This window comes from Macaca fascicularis, chromosome 18, assembly GCF_037993035.2.
Source record: "Macaca fascicularis isolate 582-1 chromosome 18, T2T-MFA8v1.1".
Classification (NCBI taxonomy): Eukaryota; Metazoa; Chordata; class Mammalia; order Primates; family Cercopithecidae; genus Macaca; species Macaca fascicularis.
The window spans coordinates 75,353,490-75,379,226 of NC_088392.1; the positions used below are offsets into that span (position 1 = coordinate 75,353,490).

Sequence of the window (25,737 nt, forward strand, 5' to 3'; positions counted from 1 at the left end):
TCAGATTAAATTGTTTGGGCAATGATGATAAAGATATGTCCATGTGGAGGTCTGTGATGTGACATTATTGTTTAACTGAATTCCTCGGGGTGAGTCTGCTGCTTTTCCTTGCATATAAACACTATAACGTGCTTGTGGATTCACTTGTAAATATTTTGAATTTATTTTATAGCAAATAGTATTGACTGATTAAATGACATATTAAATAGTCTATATTCTTTGTTTTGTCTTTAGATGATGATTATCTAGAAAAGAACATTCCACCAGAGGCTGAAGAGCTGTCATTTGAAGTGTCTTATTCAGAAATGGTTACAGCGGCTCTAAAAAGAAATAAACTTAAGAAATCAGAGATTAAGAAAGAAGACTATGTTTTAACTGTAAGCAAAACCTTTCATGATTATTCCAGGAACTTCCTGTGACTTCACAGGACAAAACTAAGATTTCTTTTTTTAAATATCTCTGTGTGTGCACAAGGGGTTTTGGGAGGCCAGGCCTCACACTGTTCATAGTACCATTTCGGGTGTTATTTGGGCACCACTGATTGTGTCGTGCACAGCCTGCCTGGCTGTACCTGGCATTCCTGTGTTGAGGAAAGTTGTGAGACCATAGGCTTGAATACTGTTTTACAAATGAAATAGGATTCTACCTGGCTTGTGAGCCTTCTTGCACTTTACATTCTTACTTTACTTATACATCAATGCAGACCCTACCTTTACACACTTGTGCCTCTGTAAGCCACGTATCAGAAGAGGGGACTGCAAAAAGTCACAGGCATAAGAGGAAGTGAGAGCTCACGGAACAGACAGTAAAAACACATCAAAACCAATTCAAGAACTTCTATTGTTACACGATGGGCAAAGAGAGCTATATACTTTGTTACCCCAAAGTCTAATTATTTAAATCCAGAATGTTATATCCAGGACGCCTCATAGAGAACTATGTAACATTGGTCTATTTGCCATTCAACCAATGCATGTGTGAGAAGTTTATCATGTGGAGTCTTGAATACTCTGTGCTGATTAGGGTTGGAGGCATGATGAGCAGGGCCCAGGCAGTTTCAGAGCTAAAAAAATGAGTCATCCAGAAACAGACTTTTTGTACCAGGTAACTTGAACCGTTCCCAAGCAACCATCCCATGACAGAGGAGAGGAAGAAGGGAAGAACTCTCGGACTCACTGAGTGCCTTCTACAGGCATGACACTGAACTAGGTATTCTATTAATAATGTAAGGTGGACCCTGGTGACTATTCCCATTTTACAGCTGAGGAAACTGAGGCCCAGAAAGGCTGAGTAACATGTCCAAAGCCCGCAGCTAGTGGGAAGCAGAAATAGGATTTGAAACTAAGTGTGTCCCACTTCAAAACCCTTCCTGGTCATTAAGCAGTCTCCAGGTTAGAGGGCAACGTGTGGTGGTCTAGGGAAAAGAGAGAAGCCTGCAGGACTCTGGTTTCAGGGGGAGCCCCTCCTTATCTTAAAGAGAGGCACCCAAGAGAGGATGCTGGCCTCAGCATCTCCTCATCGAAGCCAGCTCCTTCTGAGGTTTGGCTCTTCCCATGAAGAACTTTGCATAGGATTTAGCACATAGTAGTTGGTCAATAAATGACTGCAATTTTTGTTTCTGTTGTTGTTACGTATTACTGATATATGAGGACTTAGCCTCAAAAAGGAGGTAAACTAGCTAAGCGTTTAATAGCACAAGGCATACCCCAAACCACATCCTACATTTTGTTTTATTTTTAAATACTTGAGGTTCCAAGGAGCAATTATTGAATGAATAAAGGAATGAATTAATGGATAGATTCTTTGACTACCCCAAGGAAGCTCCAATTTGGGAAACTGCTTTGGAAAATGTGAACTTAAAGCTTTATAATTTAAATTTAAGTGTTTATAATTTTATCTATGGGTTTGGGTTTTTTTGTTTACTTCAGCATTTTTTTCAATGCCACCCTTTCTGAGGGCAAAGTGAACCTGTGGGTGTTACATAGGAACCATCTTTTGCTTCTAAAAGGTCTTGCTGCTTACATTCATCACAGTATTTCTGCATCGTTGGAGGATTTGCTGCTGTTGTTGTTTTAGTGTCTTTTGTTTCTTAGTGTGAAAATGGAGAATATGTCAGTCTCATTGTCTTCAAAATTATAGTAGGATTATTTGCACTTTCTCTGTATTTTGCTTTTTTAAGAATTTGGAATCATTTAAATTTAATTTTTATGGTAGAATAGCTGTTGTCTCAGCAAGCATATATAATCAGTTTAAACTGGGAGTTTCCTAAAGTGTGCAGTATGGGATAGATAAACCTTGATTTAAAGATTGACCGTCCAAGAAGGAAAAAAAAACACGTTTGGAGCTCTCCTGGGATATACCTAGGTGTGTTTCCTGGTATGTGTGTGTCACATGTAGTTCCAATTAAGGGCCATGGTGTGTGCATTCCATGTGGTGCCTGACATATATGTTGTTTGACTATATCGGGTGTTCCTTGTAAAGAAGGCAGTCCTCACAGTTGTGATGGCAATGTTATCATATACTTTAGACTGCTGTTTTGCTTCTAATTAGCATAGTGGTGATCTGCAAATGTTCTAAACCACATATTCATATTTCTAGGATGCAGCATGCTCCTTAGAGATATTTTGCAAAGAACATGTTCTACTCCATAGATTTAGTGTCCAGGTGGCATTTGAGTGAAGGTATAATAATTTTCCTTTACCAAAAAAAATAAATGCCCTCACTGTGTGTTTTAGAAATTTATTGTTCAGAAAACCAGATTCGGCTTAACTGAAGCAGGAGATCTGTCTGCTGAAGACATGAAGAAAATCCGCCATCTCTCTCTCATTGAATTGACTGCCTTTTTTGATGCCTTTGGAATTCAACTGAAAAGAAACAAAACAGAGAAAGTAAAAGGACGAGGTAACTAAGAAGACTGATTGCTTCTGGCTTTAACACTTTGACACAGTGGAATAAGATAATGCTTTTCTGAGTCTTTTTTCTTTCTCCCTTTACTGTCTCACAATGAAGACAATGGGATTTTTGGAGTTCCGCTTACAGTCCTCCTGGACAGTGACCGAAAGAAAGACCCTGGAGTGAAAGTTCCCCTGGTATTACAAAAAGTGAGTAGCAGGCAAACGAAAGGGGAATTCACAGAGCCTCATGCTTATGATTTGTTACTTTGTAAACCCACAAATAAATTTTCTTTTAGATTTAAAGACACTGTCGCCCTATTAGGACCCAGGCCCCTGGTGATTTTCAGCTTTATTCCATGAACCGCGTAACAGCCCATGGCTCCTGGACGAGTTGGCCTTGCTGCATTCTTTTGGAGCCTGTTACTTTTTATTTGCTCATAACACATCAGGTGATGGACACAGATGTTCTGACCCAGGGCACAAACAGTCACATTTTTTTCCAATATTTTTTCAAATGTTATTTGCCCCTATGAATGTGTTTGTGTATTTGATTATTCTGTCTAGATAAAGATGACCATTAATTATCACCATGCATATATAAACCATACAAATATTTGCTGAGATATAGCATAGGCTGGGTTTTAAAAATATGTATATGTGTAATCATTTTATCAATTTTCCAAACCAAGTTTAATAAAATCTAAAAGCCAGCATGTTCCGGCCATTTTCCTGTGTGTCTGGTCAGATAGGATACAGTTAGACAAAGAGAATAATTTGGGTGGAAGGAGGTTTTGAAGGTGGTGTTATCTGAACTATGAAATGCTAATGTCTCTGTGACTATTGTTGCTGAATACCTGATTTACTTTTAAGTCATGTTGTTTTATAGCCAACAATTTACAGTGGTTTTTACCTAAATGTGCATTTATTCAACAGTGACATCCAGTGGCACAATTAAAACTCCTAGTCCTTAACACAAATCTTGTTGAATTTTAAATCAAGTTTTTAAATGATAAAAATGATAAATACTGTCTAAGAAGCATATACTTACTTGACACTGCTAATCGTACATCACTTGTTTAACTTCCTCTATTTTGTTACCAGTGCCTCAAAATGAGATAATTCTCAAGTCAGGTGACTGATTGGCTGGAGATAGGAGCCAGGAAGATGGCACCCAGATGGCCAAAGCATGCAAGCAACACCTTTGGACACACGGGCCGTCTGTGGGTGACTTCCCTAGGCAGGGCTGTGCCAGTGCTGTTTATGTAATGTCATGTCTAGTCAGCACGGAGCAGCCCAAGGAGGCTGGTGTTACCATTGCCCTTTTACTGATGAGGCAACTGAGGGATAGGAGAGTGAGATAACTTACCCAGGACACACAGTCAGCAAGAGGTGGAGTGGGAACAGGAGCAGAGCGTATAGCAAAGTCCAGAGTCCATGGTGACGCTGAGATTTTCTTTCCTTCATTAAAACCAGCATTTTGTCCTGTATGTGAAGGACAGAGTTTAAAATGTTCATCAAAATCAAAGACGATTCAGCACGTGAGTTTATAATACTGTGTAGGTACAAACATCTAGCATAGAACTTAGCAAATAGAAAGTACTCAATAAGTGCTAGTTGAACTAAATCTGGATTTATATCATATTAGCAACATGTTAGTTGTTATTACTACTGGATGTTAAGTGTTCCTCACTACGGCACCTCAAGATAGTACTCTCCCGCTCCTACAAGACAGGCTTTTCTTACAGACATGTTTCTTCTTCCTAAATATCTATTTGTCTCCGTACCTAAAAGAATTACCTTAGTTCCAGGCACCATCCACCATCATTTCTTGAAAGGAAAATAGCAGAGACGCTGGATCCCCTTCTTACTGGGTGAACTTGGCCAAGTTATTATCCTTTCCAGAGATGCACTGTGAGCTGCTTTATTACAGCGAATTGAACTGTTTTCCTTAGACTCCTTAGCAGTAGAATAGGGGTAACGAGAGTACCTACCTCATAGGGTTATTGTGAGGATTAGATGCGTTAATGTAGGTAAAGGACTGAGAATAGGATCTTACACATAATCAGTACATGGTAGTGTTTATTACTTTTTTAACACCCATCACCAGCCTTAGAACTCGTGAAAGCTATTAATCTTTACCCCGTCTAAACTCCTTGATCAGACATCTAGAATTCCTACCGTTTCTTAGTCAGAGTGATTGCAACCAATGACAGTAGATTTAGAATCTCTTGTTACTGATCAGTCTGCAGAAAGAGTTATAGTAATCAGATCTTAAAAATGGTTAAGAGGCATATGTAATTTGAGAGGTGGTTAAGAGCACAAACGAGTCGGTGCCATTACTTACAAGGTTGATCTCGGGAAAGTTGTATAACTACTATAAATCTCTACTTTCTCATTTGCATGTTGGAGGATAATGTTGGCAGCATAGGATGGTTATGAACATTTAACAGCATTCAAGCGTCAGGCACGTATATGCTTGGTCACTTATTGATTCATGTCATCATTGTTACTGTTTTATATGTTTATGATCACAGAGGCACTTATTCTTGTAATATATCATTGCTTTCTAGTTTTTTGAGAAAGTTGAGGAATCAGGTCTGGAATCTGAAGGAATTTTTCGACTTTCGGGATGTACTGCTAAAGTCAAGGTACTGAACATTTTGTCTCTTCCTAGGTAGAGTTCTAAGCTAGCTAGACCCCGTTCACATAAGCATCGGGTATCTAGTCTTTGTTGTTGTTTATTAGATTATCACTTGGTCCTTCCTAGTATTCCTTGGTACCTGTGGTAACATGTTTGTTCCAGAGTGTTTTCATGATCCAGAATTTTAAAAATCAAGGCAGAAACATTAAAAAACCAAAAACAACAATGAAATAGCACATCAATTCACCATAAAAAACTGCTGCTTCCCTTTAGTTTGGAAAAGTTGAAACGTCTCACCATTGTTTTGGAGGTTAAACACCTTAGTTTGTTGTGTTCCTCTCAGCCATGGAATTCACTAAGCCAATGTTATATGAGCCTTTATTTCCATCATTCGTTGGTTTAAACATTCCTTGGCTCTCCCTTTAGTGAAAGCTGTTACAGGAATTTGTAGCAGTGGCTATATAACCACTAGAATACTCACTCAGCAGTTCCAAAACCCAGTTCCACTTACGGTAATGTTAACATCCACATCTAAAACCAGCTGTTCAGTGTGAATCTTCTTCCTTTGCTTCCTTACTTCCATGAGGTGACCAACTCTACAGTATAATAGCGCAAAGAATTATTAGAAAAGAAAAGCTTTTCTCATAAAAATCCACCAAAATATCCCACTGTGTCTGTGGTAGGCATCCACCATGGAGAGCTCCTTCCTGCAGTTGGATCACTCCCTGGCTTGCAAATGTGAAAACCTGAGCAGTTTTAAAAGATGGATCCCTGAGCAAACAGTCTCAGGGCAGGGGAAAACAAATGTGGTAATGTTTATCAAAAAGACATTTGTAGAGGCAAAACAGCGTCTCTTCATTAATTCATTTTGGTACATGCTTTGGGAAATTCTATTTGTATCAGTCTCACAGTTTTTATATAGAAGTGTGATGAGAGGTTTTTCTAAGTGGAAACTGAGAATAGATAGGCTGTGTCTATTGGATCCTCCAGAAAGCAGATGCTGAGATGGGTGAGGAGCAGAGGAGGGTCATGGCAGTACTGCTTCTGCAGGATGAAAGGGGCAGGAATCAGGATTGGCTGGGGTGAGGCTCCGACCACGGTGCAGGTCTGACAATTCCTAATCGTGGAGGAGCTGTGTGCTGGGCAGAATGGGCCAGGCCCTAGTACCCGTGCCTCCCTCCGTCGTGGGCTGGGGCTTCCTGCAGAAAATATGGCTGAGCCACATCTGGAAGGGGCCTGCAGCTGGGAGAGTCTGCTACCTGAGCTTTTGCACATGAGGGCGAGGTCTTCCGTGAAGGGAGGTCAGAGCAGGGCACCAGGACTCAGGGCTCCAGGCATGTTGAGGGGTTACGACTTCCCTGAGAGTGGAGTTGGCTGAATGCTGGCACAAGTTCTTGTGGAAGGCAGGGAGAAGCCCAACGGCTCCTTAAGGTTTATGCTTTCTAAGTTGAATCTGCTTTTTGTCTCCATTTCTCGTGTGTTTGGTTCCTACATACTCTTCTAAACAGATGTATCCTACACGTAAGGATGAAAACCATTACTTATTTTGGTTAAATCTTTGGTTATATCTGCAGAGTCAGAGAACCAAAATGAAAGAAAGAAATTTCCTAAACAGAAACATATTCCATCTCTTGAAACCTCTGTCCATAATTGGGAAACTATTTGCATATGTTCTTCCTGGTTCCTCTGTGTGTGTGTGCACGCGCGCATGCGTGCGTGCGTGTACACATGCATGCATGGGTGTATAACATGCATAATGGATATGACTTAAATGTCTTGTTTCTAAATCACCAAAAGGAGAAAACATTACAGGGCATTTCTTATGTGCACAAAGTTTAATGTCATAGCAGCAGTTACCTTTCTTTGTCTAATCTTCCACTGAAAAATGCTTCTCAAAGGCTAATCATTCCTTCAGAATGTTCTTATAGGCACATGCATTCCTGGACCACATATAGGTCAAAGTCTTTTTTCTCCCCAGTTTTACGTAGTTTCAGCCTATTTATTCCATCACTTATTAGTGGAAAATGTAATCCAGATGTTTTCATGGTTTGAGCCCCAGGAAGGCCAATGTGAAAGAAATCTGGGCAAGTGAACAGAAACCGGGAAACACTGCAGTTAGAAAGACATTGAAACGTGATGCGTTAAAGGGCTCTTTATTCCTCTCCTTCATTCAAGCTTTTTATTTAAGCTACCTCCTTTTTTGTAATTCATCCACTGAACTACTGAAAACTCCATTATAATTATCCTCGAATTGAACCACGTCGATGACTCCAGCCCTGTGGTCCGCTAGTGTATCATTACTGTGAACGGTCTGGCCTGGCTTTGTGCTTAAATGCTTGGGGAGGCTGACAGGGAAGCAGCCCTGGGAGGAAGCTGCTGGTTTTAGCCAAACAGGGAACACGCAGCTGCGGAGCCAAGTCCCAGACTCGAGGCCTCAGCTCATTTGGAACCAATTTAATGCTTTGGTTGGTGTTTGCAATGATTTTCTTTCAAAAATGACAGAAATTTGAGCCAAACACCGGGGAATATATTTTATGGAAAGAGACAGACTGTTTGACATGCGAGTTTTTCTTTTTTGACTAGTTCGAATCATTCCAAGGCTGTTCTAAATGTTTTATAATTACCTCACCTGGCTTATTTAGGCTGGTCATTTGCATTTGTATAAAACTACCTCCAAAATAGAGTCAGGTTGCATTTTTGCTGAAGGGAGTTTTAATGACAAGACTTCTCATCCTTGCCTAGTGCTCTCAGTAACAGGGGTCAGAAAAACAGGGCTTCGGAACCTCTAAGTGCTCCCTGTCTTTGGCAAGGTAAACTCACACCTGGTTGACATGGTTTCACATTGGGACCACCATATATAGGTCAGCTCTGTTCAGAACCAAAAAACAGACATTCTCTCTCTCAGCGTTGCTTTATACCAGCCATCCAGATAAGATGACGCGGTATTATTCCCTAAACAGTCACACCGCATACGTGTGGGGTTCCCATAGTAATGACACTGCGGGTTAGAAGAGACCTGAGAGTGGGGGAGGGGCAAGCAGTCAGTGCGGCGTTTATTGGGAGCTGTCAGCAGGACCTGCCACTTGTTTTGATCTTGGGAATGTCGTTTTAATGTTCCATTGTACATTGGGAAGCTTGAAGCACAGACCATACCCTAGTCAGCTGCAGAGTCATGATAAAATCCTAAAGGATCTAGTTGTAGCACCTGCCCTTGACCCAGGTGCCCTGTTGCCCCTTAGGTGACCGGGCACTACTCACAGGTTAGGATGGCCACATTCGTGATTCAGATAGATTCCTTTGGCAGAGGTATGTGGAAAATGAATTTGAATTCTTCTCCTCTCGCTGGTGCTTCCTGTGCACTTGGAAAACAATGTCCCCTTTGCTTTACTGCAGTGGTACCAGGCGATTGATGGGAAATGCTTACTCCTCCTCCTGTATTTTTCCTATTAACAACACTGCCATCTGCCCATTACAAATCAGATGGAAATCATCTTGGAAAATCATCTCTGATGATTATTTCTCCCTCTGAGTCTCATATTCAATCCATCACTGATTCTTGAGAATTTTCCCTCCTGGGCATTTCTTAAATGCCTCCTCTCCTTTCTATCCTACAACTGTTTATCCAGATTAGTCCTTAGTTATCCGTCCCTGGAAGTGGTGCCGTGGCCTGATAACTGGGTTCTTTGCCTGTCACTTGCTTCCACCCACCTGACCTGTGCCAAGCTCCACGCTCCCCCAAATCATTTTCCCATCTGGCTGTCAGAAAAGATAAATTTACCCTTGCCATTCCTGTGCTTAGAGATGTTCCAGTCTGCCTCATTGCCTACAGGGTGAAGGCTAGTCCCCTTAGCACTGGCGCTGGCTGCTCTCCAGCCTCATTCCTTGCCCTTGATGTGCCAGCAAGGCTGAATGAACTGGAGTTCCGCAGACACTGGATCTGCTGGCATTTGTATCACTGCTTGAGCAGGATCCCCTTCGATTTCCTCTCTCCTGTAATCCTCAAGACTTGGCCCTAGCAGCGTTTGACTCCTCTCTTTCCTGGCTGCATAGCACCAATACATGACTTTTCTTACAGCATGTGCACTCTGAATTCGTAATATCAGCCCATGAAATAGTCCCACCCACTAGATTATAGGACACCGAAAGGCAAAGAATGGATCTCATACATCCTCCTCTTTTCAGAGCCCACTCTATATCTTTCATTCTAGAAAGAACTTTATATTTATGCTTAAGATTTTGTAAAGTGTATTTATCACCAAAGCGTTTCTTGATTAGCTGAAGTATTCCTGTAAGATTGAAAGCTTCTCCAGGACAAGAAGAAAATCTCCTTTTGATATTATCAGTAGGGGTTAGAGGGTGCATCATAATCACGTGTATCTCTGTAAGAAACTTGTGCTGCCAGGGACCTCCAGTTTGCAGGCTCTGGGAGCCAAGAGAGTGATTATGGCTGGCTGGTTAATGATCTGATCCTTATTAGGAAAAGGTCAGATGTGCACACTGACTCTGGCTGTGCATGCTCAAGGCCAGAAGAATTAGGCTTCTCATGAGAATAAAGCAGAGGTCTTAAAGAAACAGAGCTTTTAGAGTTCCCTTTCTAAGTGTCCTTTCTGGAGCAGTTAGTGTCAGCCGGGAGACTGACTATAACTGCTAGCATTATAGGTAAACCTTGTAGTTCAAAGGAGCAGTAAAAAATGAGTTTGCCTTTGAAAAGAAACATGAAGCCTGAGTGGCATTGATAATCAGATGAATTAATAATGTAAAATTTGTAAGCCAAGTAGAACTTACAGAGGCTTAGAGATCTTTTTAAAAGTATTTGCACAGTGTTCCAAACCTTACGAAGGATTGGGCAAGCGTGCAAACATGTGGAAGACATGTGTCTGTCTTGGAATAAAACTTTGCTGTCACTGCTCCAGGAAGATGTCATAGGTTTGCATGTTGCAGTGAGGTCAGAGTTACTTTGTTGGGATAGTTCTCATTCTGTATGTGAACTGGCTAAGAGGCAAACCTTCTTGATCTAATTTAGAAATAGAGGATAGCAGAAGGCATTATGAAATAGGGGGAACGGAGACTTTGTCAGAATCCAACAGTGTATTTATCATGTGGGAATAGTGGTATTCTGCCAAAACCACAGAAATGAAACTGTGATCAGAGTAGAGAACTTCTATATTTGTGTAGAATTAGAAAATTATTTCAAGATTAACATTATCTTTTAAATATTTTAGAAAATTGTTTTTAAAAATTCATCCTCACATAGCTATTTCCCTTAATCCCTTTGAAAAAAAATTACTCTTAGGAGACATTACCTTACCAGTCTGTTTACAAAAATACTTTATATAAGAACAGTTTTGGAAGGGGAAAATGGGGTCACGTGGTAAAAACACATTGAATATTGACTGTTTTCCTTGATTTACAGCAATACCGTGAAGAACTTGATGCCAAGTTTAATGCTGATAAATTTAAGTGGGACAAAATGTGCCATAGAGAAGCTGCAGTAATGTTGAAAGCATTTTTCAGAGAACTACCCACCTCTCTCTTCCCTGTGGAATACATACCTGCCTTCATCAGTCTAATGGAAAGTAGGTGGAAGACGTCAAATGTGAATACGCTAAGATATAAGGTCATTAAAGTGAGAGCAGAAGAGAGATGCTGAATCAAATGTGCTCATGTATAGATTTGCTGTGTCCTGACAGTGCTTGGTGGAATATTAAGTTTGATGACAAACAGTCACCTACTTACATACTTATATACTTAAGCCTGGTTTAGAGGGTTTTATAATCATTAAAAGGCAGAGGGGTTTGCAGAAAGACCAGGCTCTTGAGATTTGGATTCCTGTGCCACCATCTGTTAGCCATGCAATCAAACCTTCTGAGCCTCAGTTACTGCGTCTGTAAATTACAGATCATAATTACTTGTCAGGGTAGCCATGGATATTGAATGAAGTCATTTAGAATAGAGCCTGGTGTGTGGTAATGCATCAAAAAATAGGACATCACTCCCTTTCTTAAATCTGAGGTCCTAGGTCTGATGATGCAGCATGCAATAAATACTTCACAGAAGATAATTTGTCTCTGAAAATTACAAAGTCACATCACGTTTCTGAAAATTACAAAGTCATATAGATTAGGCCTTTAAGTGAAATGTGTGGGCAAAAGCACAAAAATTATAAAGTGTGTGTCGTAATTGACAGGAATCATTTGGCATGGTTTGAGCATAAAGGTTGAATATTGTGGAGGATGTAACAAGAGAAAAGTTTGGAAAAGTAGAATGGGGGTACATAGTGGGGGCTTTAACTGTTAACCTGGGGAGTTCAGGGGTCAGAAGTCTAAATATGTATGAGCATGCTAAGTAAATGTTGATTCTACATGGACCGAAAAGGTCTGTGTCCAAACTGAGAGGACACACCCCATCTAGAGACACTGACCACTGCTTGGTTCTCGATAGTGGTTGCTGTGCCAGACTGAGCCAAATCCAGGCTTTAATGGGAAAACCTAATTTGAGAATGTCAGCCACTAATTTTTTTTGTTTGTTTGAGACAGAGTCTTGCACTGTTGCCCAGGCCGGAGTGCAGTGGCGCAATCTTGGCTCATTGCAACCTCCGCCCCCTGGATTCAAGTGATTCTCCTGCCTCAGCCTCCCAAGTAGCTGGGATTACAGGTGTGCGCCACCACACCTGGCTGATTCTTGTATTTTTAGTAGAGATGGGGTTTTGCCATGTTGGCCAGGCTCGTCTCAAACTCCTAGCCTCAAGTGATCTCCCCACCTCGCCCTCCAAAGTGCTGGGATTATAGGCATGAGCCACCATACCTGGCCCAGCCACTAATTTAAATTTTAAAATGTTGTGTGGACTTAACAGGTGATGTCTGTATCTGCCAGTTTACAATCTTCTGCAGTTTGGCCAGAACTACAAAATCATTAAAATTACAATGAAAGAAAATAATAGATCCTAAGTTGTATGACAAAATCTGTCCTAAAATATATGTAGGTTCTAAATCTTTGAATGTTTTAGCTAAACCAGATTCATAAAATAATCTTTTGTGTCTTAAGAGAATAAGGCAGGCAAGGCAGTTGTTTTCTAAGCTTTAATTCACATGCTGTCCTTGACTAGTATCTCTTCTCTTTGTAAGCTTACTGTTTTTATTTTATGAGAAAAACTTGCTAAGAGAGAAGAGCTACTAATTTCCTTCATTCATGTTTATTTCAGATATTGTATTTTTTCAGTTCTAGAATTTTCAGTTGGTGCTTTTAAAATACTTTCTGTTTTTCTGTTGACGTGACCTATCTCTTCATGCATTAGAATCATATTTTCCTTCACAGCATTGAGCACAGGTACAATAGCTGCTTCAGAATTGGCAGCAGGTGCAGTGGCTCACGCCTGTAGTCACAGCACTTTGGGAGGCCGAGGCGGGCGGATCACAAGGTCAGGAGATCGAGACTATCCTGGCTAACATGGTGAAACCCCGTCTCTACTAAAAATATAAGAAATTAGCAGGGCGTGGTGGCGAGCGCCTGTAGTCCCAGCTACTCGGGAGGCTGAGGCAGGAGAATGGTGTGAACCCAGGAGGTGGAGCTTGCAGTGAGCCGAGATCGCACCACTGCACTCCAGCCTGGGTGACAGAGCAAGACTCTTGTCTCAAAAAAAAAAAAAAAAAAAATTCCTGTTGGCTAGTTCCAACCCCTGGGATATCTCAGGGTTGATCTCTGTCTTCTCTAAGAGTAGGTTACACTTTCCTGTTACCTTGTATGTGAAGTAAGTTTAAAGCTTATTCCGAACGTTATGAATATAGTGTTTGGAGACCAGGGATTCTGAAGTATTTCTCCAAAGAATGTTGTTTGGTTTCTTTTTCTATTGTTGCTCTTTGAAGCAGGCAGTTTGCTTGGCCGGACTCAAATTGCCAGTGGTCTTTTGGGCAGGAGCTCGATTCTCCGTTCAGTTGTTCAGTCCTTTGCCGTGTTACCCCACACACATGGTTTGTGGCTCAGCCAGAGATTTGGGTGAAGTGTATACCAGAATTAGGGTCTTCCATCTCTGGATCACTCATTTGTTTTTGTTTTTTGGTATTTTGAATTATGTAAGGAGGATTCAAAACCTCTAATTCCAGATCTGTTCAGAGAATCATATTTAAGAAGGGTATATGAATATATTAATTTTCATCTTCCAAAATATTCAATCCTTATGTTCAAACCATGCCAAATGATTCCCTGTCAGTTACAAAACATACTTCATAGTTTTTGTGCTTTTACCCAAATACTTCACTTAAGTCCTAATCTGTATGACTTTGTAATTTTCAGAAATGTTGTGTGACGTACTTTTCAGAGACAAATTACCTTCTGTGTAGTGTTTACTGCATGCTGCATCATCATTGCTGCCTATCTGACTGCAGCCAGTACATTTCACTGAAGGGAGAGGTTCTGAGAAATATCCTGAAAGGGTTCACAAAGGAGTCCACATTCCTTCGTATAGCTTTGAAAGTGAAAAATACTATATTGCAGGTGGTTGATTTGATACCAGCGAACCCTGCAGGAAGCCCAGAGTTCTGGCCTGCTACCAGCAGGAAATAATGGCCTTTTTGCCACCTAAGTAAGCTCTAGTTGTAACAAGATTTTCTGAAGGGGAGGACTGTGAACAAGTGCATGTGTGTGTGTTTAAGCTGTGCCTCTCAATACCGTCAGATGGAGCTCAGAGAACACAGAGCCTTTCCCACTAATATTACTTTCTCTTTTCAAACTTGACCCCAACCTTGACTGTAAAATTAAGGACTAGTAGTTCATCAATCAAGCCTCGGATGCTTTCATTACTTGCTTAGTAACTTTCTGGGGAAATAACAACCTCAGGAAAGGGAATACTCGTGGCTGGGATGTATTAAATGAATTAACTACAAAACTATTAACCACAAAACAGTGTTTCCTAAGTAAAATGAAAAGGGAATATTTGCAAAATTAAACTTAATCTTAAAAGAGCTTCATAATTTCTCTGAAATTAATGGACACACAGTGGTCCCAAGCCTGTATCTGCGTCTCTTGGTTTTTTCCCCCAGAGTTTTTTTTTTTTTTTTTTTAATTGCGTTGGAAGATTAGAGACCGTTCTCAGACTGCAGTTTATGCACTAACATAATGTCTTATCTGCCCCTAAATGCTTTGCACTGAGACTTGCTCTTAAAGTTTCTATTATTCAGGCAAGCTCACATCAACCTGTATTTGCTGTTTTCAGTAACATCCTGGACCTGTGTCATTATAAATTTGATACAAGTATCTACAAATCCACACGTGGATTTTTCTTCAACAATATGATCCTCCCACTCTCGCCATATGACTTGGTTGTATACACTTGTCATCTACTCCTGAACTCTAGCACACACAGCTCCAGTAACCTAGTAGCTTGTCACAAGTGTTTCCACTGCTCTACAGCTCAGTTAACTTCACCGGCAGCTGACTGCCTTCCAGCCACTGAATAGAAACAGATAGATTTTCCTTCAACTGGAGAACTCCCCAGAGATTCCTGAACATAATGCTTTCCTACAGGAACTCCCCACCAAGACACCATTTTGAAGAGAATACAGAGGGACAAAGGAAAGCCTAGATTCTCTGGTGTATTCTAAATTTTCAGCACAGCTGGTCGTGGATTATCCAGCTGTGGATGGAATCCCAGAGTATAAATGCCAACCCTCTGGCGCCATCTTGTGTCATTATTGAGGAAGAAAATCCTCAACAATCTCCAGAGATCCAACTACAGTCGTCACCTTCCCTAAGCGTCCATGAAAGATCTAGAATAAGTGTCATAGATCGTAAAAAAAAAAAAAGCAAACATGTAGAAAGATAACTATGTACAGGTACTGATTTAAGCACTCTACCTATATTAACTCATTTAATCCTCATAACAGCCTGTGAGGTAGGTACAATGACTATTCCTATTTTACAGATAATCAAGTAGATACGGCAGGGATTAAATAACCTGCCCCAGGTCACACAGCGACTAAATAGTAGACCAGGATTGGAACCTGGTTCTAAATCTGTGTTCCTAATACTTACACTTTTCTGCCTCATTATATGGAAGCAAGGTTTTTTTCCTCTTATATTGAGCTTTACTTCTATTTATAGTATTAAAGGAAGGGAAGGTCTGTGAAAGTACTTTGAAAGGGAAGTGCTATCCAACTTCAGAATTATTCTGAGGCTCTCGTTGGCCACCTGCCTCAACAATGGCATGGTGGGATGGGAAAAGGAACTCGATGGACAGAGGCGCCTGTCCAAGTGAAGAAATTTACATTGCTGGGCACAAAACCTGAGTCTTTACCACCACAAGCTGTCAGGAGCCCTCCTGTGCCACCAGATGCTAGCAAGAAATGCTGTCGGGATGCATCAGGGTTATTTAAAATGTATGCCTATTTCTGTTTTCTTGTTAGGAGGGCCTCACGTCAAAGTACAGTTTCAAGCCTTACACCTCATGGTCATGGCGCTGCCTGATGCCAACAGGGATACAGCTGAGGTACGTCGTGTCCACCTCACGGCTTGTCAGGGGGCTCTTATTGCTCAGAGGATGTGGCTCATATAGGAAAATGAAAATGGAGATGCAACTCACTGAGCCACCTGAGCATGCTGCAAACACACGGCCTTTCTGCGCTCCCACTGCCCTTCTCCTGAGGAAGACAAGAAAGAGTGGAGATCTTGGTATCTTCTTTTTTTTTTGAGAGACAGAGTTTCGCTTTGTCACCCAGGCTGGAGTGCAGTGGCACGATCACAACTCACTGCAGCATTGACTTCCCAAGGCCAGGTGACTCTCTCATCCCCGCCTTCCAAGTAGCTGGGACTACAGGCATGCGCCACCACACCCGGCTTTTTTTTGTAGAGACAGGGTTTTGCCATGTTGCTCAGGCTGGTCTCAACTCCAGGGCTCAAGTAATCCTCCTGCCTCAGCCTCCCAAAGTGCTGGGATTACAAGTGTGAGCCACCACACCCGAGTGATATCTTTAACTTTCATTCACTCTATTCATCCCAGAGATATTGGCTGTCTATCCTGTGTCAGGCACGGGGCAAGGTGTTAGGAGTAGGAGAAGAGGCAAAGATGAAGGCTTAAATGGGACAATGTCAGAAGTCAATAAGACCATTATGTAACTTGTAAAATAGACTCTAGAATTGCTGGTTCTCAGCTACTCTACTCATGTTAGTCTGATGTACGGAAGTGGAAAGAAAACTCTGATGAGCGTCCTCGGGGAGGAATTGGAAATCACTAAATTATATTTCCAACATGTTCACGTTTTTAAATTTGTGAAGATAATTCAATTTAAATACTTCTAGAATTTCAGAATTTTAGAGATCATCTGATAGAATTTGGTCATTTTACATATTAGGAAAATGAAGCAGAAAAGTGATTTCTCCACTAATATATAATAGAACATTTGATAGAATCATATTCTATAGTTTCATCCCCAATTTTTCTCCCTTTATTTCACATTTATTCTTTGCTGTATGTTGGTAAAAATCAAAGTTTCTCTTGCTCTCTGGATAATCATTCTATATACAATAGGAAATTTATTTTAAGTACAACAGGTATTTGGAATCTTTGAAATGAAATTGAGATAAGGATGAGTTGAAAAGAGATGGTAATTTTGAGGCCAGTAAACATAATGCTGAAAACAAAGATGATTGTTAGTGCTGCCTCTTATCACACATTTCAGTGTTCTAAGGACCTTCCTCCTACACAGCGAAAATATCTGTGTCAATTATAATGTATGTCAGTCATATTATATCCTTGAGGCGAGGGCAGAGATCAGCTATGACATAAAAATGACCTTTTCTAATATAATTCAGTAATTTTTCAAAAGCTGAAAATTTATTAGCTTGTTTTTTGGCTTTGTGTACACAGTGTTCTTTTATCAAAAACAATCCATCTGATGTCAAATATCTGAGTTAAAACATCATCTACCCTTTCATACAACTGAGGATGCAGCATTTATCAAATAATTTAATACGTTTCTAACAAAAGGTCCCCCCAGAACATCACGGGACTGGTGAGGATGTTACACACATGCGCTCGCTCTCTCTCTGTCTCCCCCTCCCTCCCTCCCTCTCTCTCAATTTTTTATTCTAAATTGTGACTGGAGCTAAGATTGCGGCTGTTGTGAGTTAGAGGTCAAGAACTCTAACTGAAGAATTGGTTCCTTTGGTTCAGATCCTGGCTCTGCCACTTAATTAACTGATGCTGGGCAAAGCTGCTTAGCCCCTTTCCACCCTGGGTCTCTTCCTCTGTGAAATAATAATAGTACCTACCTCACAGGGTTTGAATGATGATCCGTGAATATATATAAAATACTAAGGGTAACGCCTGGCTCACAGCAAACCCTCAAATCAATGCTGACTATTATTACTCTTCAGTGCTGTTTTTCTCATTGCGAATACCGTGTAGTGGAATTCAAACTCGGAAAGCCAAAGGGCACTTCTTTTGGGGATTTCATTTGTCTTGGTGAACTTCAGAAGTTTCTGATAAGTATTTATACTTCGGTAGCACAGCAAACTTGTATTAAGCTTTGTCAATTCTTTTTTTTTTTTTTTTTTATTGCTTCAAATACCTGCACACAAACATTTGCTTTTGGCCAGCTGACAATTTCCAAGTTGAAAAGCATAGAAAAATAGCACCCAAAAAGTCCATTTTTTTAATTGTTTAGTTGAGTTTACATTCAGGCTGAGGAATGAGACACTCCTGTTGTTTAAGTGGATTTTCCTCTCCCTAGGAAATGGTAAATAGTTTTCAACAACAATGCTTTAAGGTAAGGGTATTTTTCAGAATTACTTTTCTTCACAACAAAACTACCTTTCGTGTTTATTGAACTGCAGCGTTTTCTCTTCCTGGTTTATATTTAATTTTAACACTTGTCAAACTCTTTTAGGATAAAAGAAAAGAAAATGCAAACCATATTTATAGAAACTGCAATATAATAAAATCCATTAAAATGGCCACTTTTCCGAAGCAGACATTTGAATATACTGCTCACATTTCTTCTCAGTACTTTTAACCAGTTAGAGGGAAACATGGTGCGTTTAACCATTCTGTACTTGTGACAGTTCTCTGGCAGCAGAGTGCATGGGAACAGAATGAACGAGAGCAATCAGGGGCACCTTTTGACGGTGTGCAATTGTATGACACGATGCTGTTTCTTCTTAGGCCCTCATGACATTCTTCAGTAAAGTGATCGCCAATGAATCAAAAAACCGAATGAGTCTGTGGAACATTTCTACAGTGATGGCACCAAACCTTTTCTTCAGTAGAAGCAAACACTCTGATTATGAAGAATTACTGTTAGCAAACACTGCGGCCCACATCATCCGCCTAATGCTTAAGTACCAGAAAATTTTGTGGAAGGTGAGTGACATTGTGATGACAGGTCCTCCTCGGAAGTCCATGGCCTCAGGAAATGTAAAGGCTCCGTGACTGGGCAACTCCCTTGGTCACAGGGAAGAAATATGAGAAGATAACCCCAGCTGGCTGTGACATCCTTACAGCTTCCGGAAGGGCTACTCTTTATCACAGTTTCCCTTTGAAACAGGGATCCACATAATTTTTTCTAAACTTTATAAGGACGATGTCACCATTTCTGGCTCCAGGATACCGAGTGACTGGGAGGAGTTGCCATGCCTGAAGACAGAATCTGCTAGGGAGGTTGAATTCAAGTGTTTTCCATCCAGTCCAAGCTATTTTTCTTCTCCAGGTTCCATCTTTTTTGATCACTCAAGTAAGAAGAATGAATGAAGCCACGATGCTGTTAAAGAAGCAGCTCCCGAGTGTCAGGAAGCTGCTCAGGAGGAGGACCCTTGAGCGGGAGGTAAGACAGCGAACGAGGCACGGCGATTGTCCGCTGCCTAGATTTGTACTCCTCCAAGGGAGGCGCAAAGTAGCTTGTCATTGAGAACCAAGCGTTTTATATTCTTAAGGATCAGGGAGTGTTGTAACTATAAACATCGTGGAAAGTGGGTCCATGACAGAGTATCGGGGTCTTTGCATCTTGTTGAGAGTTATGTGCCTTTTGGTTAAAGTTCTTGAAATATCTCAGTCAGGAAGATTGTTTGATATCCCACCAGAAAGGCTAAAACGGTTCTCGCAAAAGCTGAAAGTCAACATTTTAGTCCCTGTCAACTTGATTTAAGGGCAATCCAGTATCCAAATGTCTAATACTTGGGAAAAGAGATTTCTTCATTGATCAGATAGTAAAGGAATAGCTAATCCTTAAATTATTTTGTGTAAATTCATTCAGAGTCTTAACACAGTTATTTGTGTGGAGGCACATAATGGAAACAAGTTTTAGAAGAATTATTTTTACTGCTTTTATTTAACTCGAGGGTGATCACAAGTGCCAGATACTGCATTCAACCTTGAGGAGGATGTGGAGATACCTGAAATTTACTTTGCCCTCAAAGGAATTTATACCTAATGTGGGAGACAAATGTATGTAAGAGCCCCAGGGACCCAGCAGGGAAGCACCAGGCCCGCTGTGCCAGGGCCGTGCAGAGGACAAGGAAATGTGCTGTAGCGTGGGAGACTGTGGATGGCTTCATTGAGGATGCAACATTGGAGCTGCATTTTTTTTGAGACAGAGTCTTGCTCCTCCGCCTCCCGAGATCAATTGATTCTCCTGCCTCAGCCTCCTGAGTAGCTGGGACTACAGGCATGCGCCACCCTGCCCACCTAATTTTTTTATTTTCAGTAGAGATGGGGTATTTTTAGTAGAGTAGGGGTTTCATCATGTTGGCCAGGCTGATCTCAAACTTCTGACCTCAGGTGATCCGCCCGCCTCAGCCTCTCGAAGTGCTGAGATTACAGACATGAGCCACTGTGCCCTGCCTGGAGCTACACTTCTTTTTATAGAGTTGGAGTCTTGCTCTGTCACCCAGGCTGGAGTGCAGTGGCATGATCATGGCTCACTGCAACCTCGAACTCCTGGGCTCAAGTGATGCTCCTGCCTCAGCCTGTCCAGTAGCTAGGACTATAGATGTATACCACCACACCTGGCTACCTTTAAAAAAAATTTTTTATAGAGACAGCTGTCTCTATAAAAAAAATTTTATATTGCCCAGGCTGGTCTTGAACTCGTGGCCTCAAGCGACCCTCCCACTTTGGCCTCCCAAAGTGCTGGGATTATAGATGTGAGCCACTGTGCCTGGTTGGAGTTGTATCTTGAAGGATGGATACCACTGCGAAAGGAGAAAGTCCAGGGAAAAGGACAGTAAATACCAAGGCAGCAAGGTGGGAGGGAGTGTTGTTGATTTATCATAATCGTGATGAAAGAGTGTATTCTCTGACTCATGATAGGCAAAGTGACTTCATATCAAATAAAACCAATACTTTTATTTAGAAATGAAATTTTTTAAAATTTGTTTTAATTGAGAAAAAAAAATCACATAATATAAAATTCACTATGTTAAGCATTTGAAATTGTACCAATTCAGTGTGTTTTAGTATATTCACAATGTTCTGCAACCATCTCAGCTCACTGCAAGCTCTGCTTGCGAGGTTCAAGTGATTCTCCTGCCTCAGTCTCCCAAGTAGCTAGGATTATAGGTGCCTGCCATCATGCCTGGCTAATTTTTGTTATATTTTTAGTAGAGATAGGGTTTCACCATATTGGCCAGGCTGGTTTTGAACTCCTGACCTCAGGTGATCTGCCCGCCTCGGCCTCTCAAAGTGCTGGGATTGCAGGCGTGAACCACCACACCCAGCCTGAAGACTTTTTCTAGTAAGTCCAATGTCTGGACTTCCTTAGACAGTTTCTTCAGAAACTGTTGCTTTTTCTCCTTGTATAGGAGCAATATTTCCTTGACTTTTTTACCTAACAGCTGTTTGTTAAAGACTGGACATTTTGAGTATTATAATGTGGCAACTTTGGAAATCAGATTCTTCTCCCTCCTCAGGGTTTGTTGCTTCTGCTCTTGTACCTATTGTTTGTTTGCTTCATGACTTTTCTCGTGAACTGATTTTGTAGTCTGTATGCTTTGTTTTGTGTGGCTATGGAAGTCTATGTTCTATTAGTTTAATGATAACTAATGATCAGACAGAGATTCTCTTAAATGCCTGGAACTAAAAGACCTCCCAGTCTTTGCAGATGAGCAGTGTGTGTGCTGGGGCACACCTTTAGCAGTCAGCAAAGCAGTTTCTAACTCTGCCTGAGCCCTCGCTTCCTGCTTGCACAGAACCTGAGGATCAGCCAGAAGTTTATGTTTCCAGCTCCTTCTCAGTCATGTGGCCTTTATATTCTCAGGAATATTTTAAGGCTTTTTACAACCTTTATTTTCCAAAGCATCTCAATCTCCAGCCTTGCCTCCCAAGCTTTTTAGTTATCTCTTGTTTTCCTCAATTCTGATCCACTGCATCAGGCAACTGTGACAAAAACACTTGTCTGTAAACGTTTTTGACATTACACCCCTTTAGCACCCATCAAGTTCCAAGTTAGGCAAGGTAAAGGCAAGCCTTTTGAGCCAGTCTTTGAGGGAGCCACCAGACAGATGAGAGCAAATCATTAGAATTCTTGAGCGAGGTTCATTCTGCTCCCTGCAGTACCCATGCCAGAAATGCAGGCCGTTATTTTCAAGGCTATCACTGAATTGGAGAGCAGGGGTGGAAAAGCATAAGTAAAAATGACACACGGCTCTTTCTCTTACTTAAGCACTCCCCTAGTTGAAGCCTTTGGATTTGTGTCCAGAGTTCTAAAAGAGTCAATACTGATAGATTTTGCCAGTTCATCCATTGCTTCGATGGAGGGGCAGCCGTTTTCACTCTGGAAAACCATAACAGTATAATTAAATGTGTGGAACAGAGGTCAGGTCAGGCCTTGTCAGTCACTACCCATATGAGCCTGGACAAACTACATTCTTTCTTTGAGCCTCAATGTTCTTATTTCATAAATTGGGAGGGAGGGCAGATAATGATCTGTTTCACAAAGCTGTCATTAGGACGGACTCACATGTCCGTCACATGTTCACACAGTTCACACAATGTATGTGAACTGTACATTGCTATATCCATGTGACTTTAATGTTTTATTGTAAATGGAACCAAGATAGAATGTAAAGGTTATAAATACCATAGAAGCAAACACTTAAAGAAATAGTTTTTCTTTCATACTGTTGTACTATACTGCTTTTTGGTTTTTCTGTTTTTATTTTTGTTTTTGTCTGTTTTTTTTGAGATGGAGTCTTGCTCTGCCGCCCAGGCTGGAGTGCAGTGGCGCGATCTCGGCTCACTGCAACATCCACATCCTGGGTTCAAGCGATTCTTCTGCCTCAGCCTCCCGAGTAGTTGGGACTACAGGCATGTGCCACCACGCTCGGCTAATTTTTTTGTATTTTTAGTAGAGACGGGGTTTCACCATGTTAGCCAGGATGGTCTAGATCTCCTGATCTCATGATCTCCCCACCTCGGCCTCCCAAAGTGCTCGGATTATAGGCGTGAGCCACCGCGCCCAGCCACTATATTGTGTTTTTAATTCTTAATTTTGATTGGAATAGACAGTTCATTAACAAGTTACAAATTTAGAAGTCAGGAAAGACCATGGAATAAAAATCAGCCACCTCCAACTTCCCCTCCTGGAGACAAATAGTATCACCAAGGCAGGGTGTGTGTACAGGAACATGCGGGTATGTAAACCTTCTGAGATGCTCTATCCGCTTACCAGCAAATATCAATGTATGTTCTTTCCCTTTTAACATGAATGTAGCATACAGGAAACACTGTCCTGAGTCCTGCTTTACTGACTTAACAAATCATGGGGGATTATTTTATATCAGTCCACAAAGCCGGTACCTTTGCTTCTCTGCTTCTTTTGCATGCTATTCCATAGACACACAGTATGTTATTTCAGCAGTCTCATATTGGTGAACAGTTTGTGTGTAATCTTTTGCTGTTATAATCCATGAGTCAGAGAACAAACATCTATATACATCATTGTTCACAAATGAAGTATATTTATAGGATAAATGCATAGATGTGGAGCTGTTGGATTAAAGTGCATATACATTTTATAATTTTATAAATATTGCCAAAATGTTCTCCATAAAGATTGTACCAGTTTACACTTCCAAAAGCAACATATGCTTGTTTTCTCAACATTACTCCAACATTACTCCTAAAGACTGTGTTTCCTTTAGACTGCAAGCCCCAAGACTTCAAAGGTACTGCAAAAATCACCCTCGGCAAGAAGAATGGTAAGAAAAATAATTTCCTTTCCCTTCCATTAACTCCCTATATAGTCTTCTCTGGCAACATCCACCACATTTATGTATAATGTTTGTCATGAACTATCCTTCAAACTTGACATTTTCAATGTGGCACATAAAGGAATGGTAGAGGGACCTGACTGGCTGATGATTCAGAATGTGTGCCTGGGCCTCCTATACACAGCTACAATGTTGTGGAAAGTTATAGAAGGAACGAGATTATTACGATCATCGGTCAGTAGTGTCAGAGTGTGCAATCTATTGTATAGGGAGAGGCGTCTGCAGAGCTGATGAAATAGGACATAGACAATTAAAGGCGTACTTTAGGAGTACAGTCTTGGCTGCAATGAGCCTGGGACTTGGCCCCCATCCAGATGCAAATCCCTCAGTATCTTTTCCTGAACTCCTGCTCTCATGGTTCTTGCTGGTAATGTTAGGAGAATACTGTAAGAACTGACTCTGTTCTAAAATATTTTGTGTTAGTTCCTTAGGGCTGCCCTAACAAGGTACCACAAATGAGGTGGCATAAAACAATAGACATTTATGATTCTTTCACAGTTCTTGAGGCTGAAAGTCCAAAATCAGGGTGTCAGCAAGCTTGGCGCCTTCTGAAGCCTGTGAGAGAAGCACCTGCTTCTTGCCCCTCTTTAGCTTTTGGCGATGCCAGTAATCCTCGGCATTCCTCAGCTGGTCTCAGCCTCCATCTTCACATGGCGTTCTTTCTTGTGTCTCTTCTTATAAGGATGCAAGTCACTTGGGTTAAGGGCACACCCTACTGCAGTTTAGACCTCTTATGTAATGGCCTCATCTTAACTAATTACATCTGCAATGACGTATTTCCAAATAAGGTCACGTTTCGAGGTACTGAGGGGTTAGGGCTTCAATTTGTCTTTTGGGGAGACACAGTTCAGCCCATAACATATTTTTTCTAGGGTATCAATAGAATATTGATAGAATGTGACTCTAAGGAGTCCATTTATATAAATCATCTACATCAACAGCACTATCCTTTGAGAAGGTACAGATTTAAAACAATTAAGAGACACCATCTTTCCCACAGCCACTTACCCTGCTCTGCAGTGTTTTCAGTGCACTTTGAGGGGTCCCGTTTCAAGTGCCCCTGTGGAATTGAATTCGGGCCAGCCACTCATGGCTGCTAACTAAAGAAAGAGGGTATTGGAGAAGCCATATTTTCTAATTGACTCTTAACATTTTCAAAAGGTTGGTCTTCTTAAAATATATTGAAGTACAGAATTCTGCTTAAAGCAGGGTCAGTTAGGAGTTTGTCCAAGAAATGCCTGAATAGAAACATTTGATCTTTGTCATAACCCAGTTTTTCCCCCTCATGATTTTATGTCATTATAGCAAGACCTGCCCATGTGCAGTGAAAGTAAAATCCCAGGTTAAGCTTAGTCATGAGTGAGCCTCCAGCTGAGAAAGAAAGTAGTGTTCCATTCTGGTTAATGTTGATCATAGTGACGTGTTTTCCCAATTCAGAGTAGCACTGATTTTCATAGCTCTTAAGTGCATCATTGAGCTGATATTCACCCTAGTTTGACAGAATGTACTGAATTTCTCCTCCTTGGCAGTCTGACGTGCCGGAAGGAGTCATACGGGTCCATGCTCCACTTCTCTCCAAGGTGTCCATGGCCATTCAACTCAACAATCAAACCAAAGCCAAAGACATATTGGCAAAATTTCAATATGAAAACAGGTAAGTCAATGTGAATGAAGGTCTCTGCACAAGAAGGAAAACATTTACCAGACGAATAACTTTCTAGGCATTTACAAATTTGACCTTTTGTAAAATACAGAACCTGTTACTTTAGGGAGTTTACCAGTGGATTACTAGAATGAAAAGAGAATGAATGAAGTTAGATATATGATTGCTAACAACAAAAGTTGTTTTTCAAAGGAATTTCTAGAAATGGGATTCTTAATAGGTATTGTCTATCTTGGTAGCTTCATTTATTCAGTGAGTTTTACCTTTTATTTTATTTTATTTTA

The 25,737-nt window shown here is 40.9% G+C and overlaps 1 protein-coding gene across 10 annotated transcripts in view; it reads left to right on the forward strand.

Annotated features, from left to right (window-relative positions):
- Positions 1 to 25,737, forward strand: part of ARHGAP28 (Rho GTPase activating protein 28) — a 197,430-nt gene that overhangs the window by 153,195 nt on the left and 18,498 nt on the right. For all 10 annotated transcript variants that reach the window (XM_015439836.4, XM_015439835.4, XM_045378235.3 and 7 more), the window contains 10 exons: positions 235 to 377; positions 2,736 to 2,901; positions 3,010 to 3,101; positions 5,465 to 5,542; positions 10,949 to 11,111; positions 15,933 to 16,015; positions 18,689 to 18,886; positions 19,233 to 19,346; positions 23,662 to 23,718; positions 25,320 to 25,444. In XM_015439836.4, coding sequence (XP_015295322.3) covers positions 235 to 377; positions 2,736 to 2,901; positions 3,010 to 3,101; positions 5,465 to 5,542; positions 10,949 to 11,111; positions 15,933 to 16,015; positions 18,689 to 18,886; positions 19,233 to 19,346; positions 23,662 to 23,718; positions 25,320 to 25,444 — 1,219 coding nt within the window. The remainder of the gene's footprint in view (positions 1 to 234; positions 378 to 2,735; positions 2,902 to 3,009; positions 3,102 to 5,464; positions 5,543 to 10,948; positions 11,112 to 15,932; positions 16,016 to 18,688; positions 18,887 to 19,232; positions 19,347 to 23,661; positions 23,719 to 25,319; positions 25,445 to 25,737) is intronic.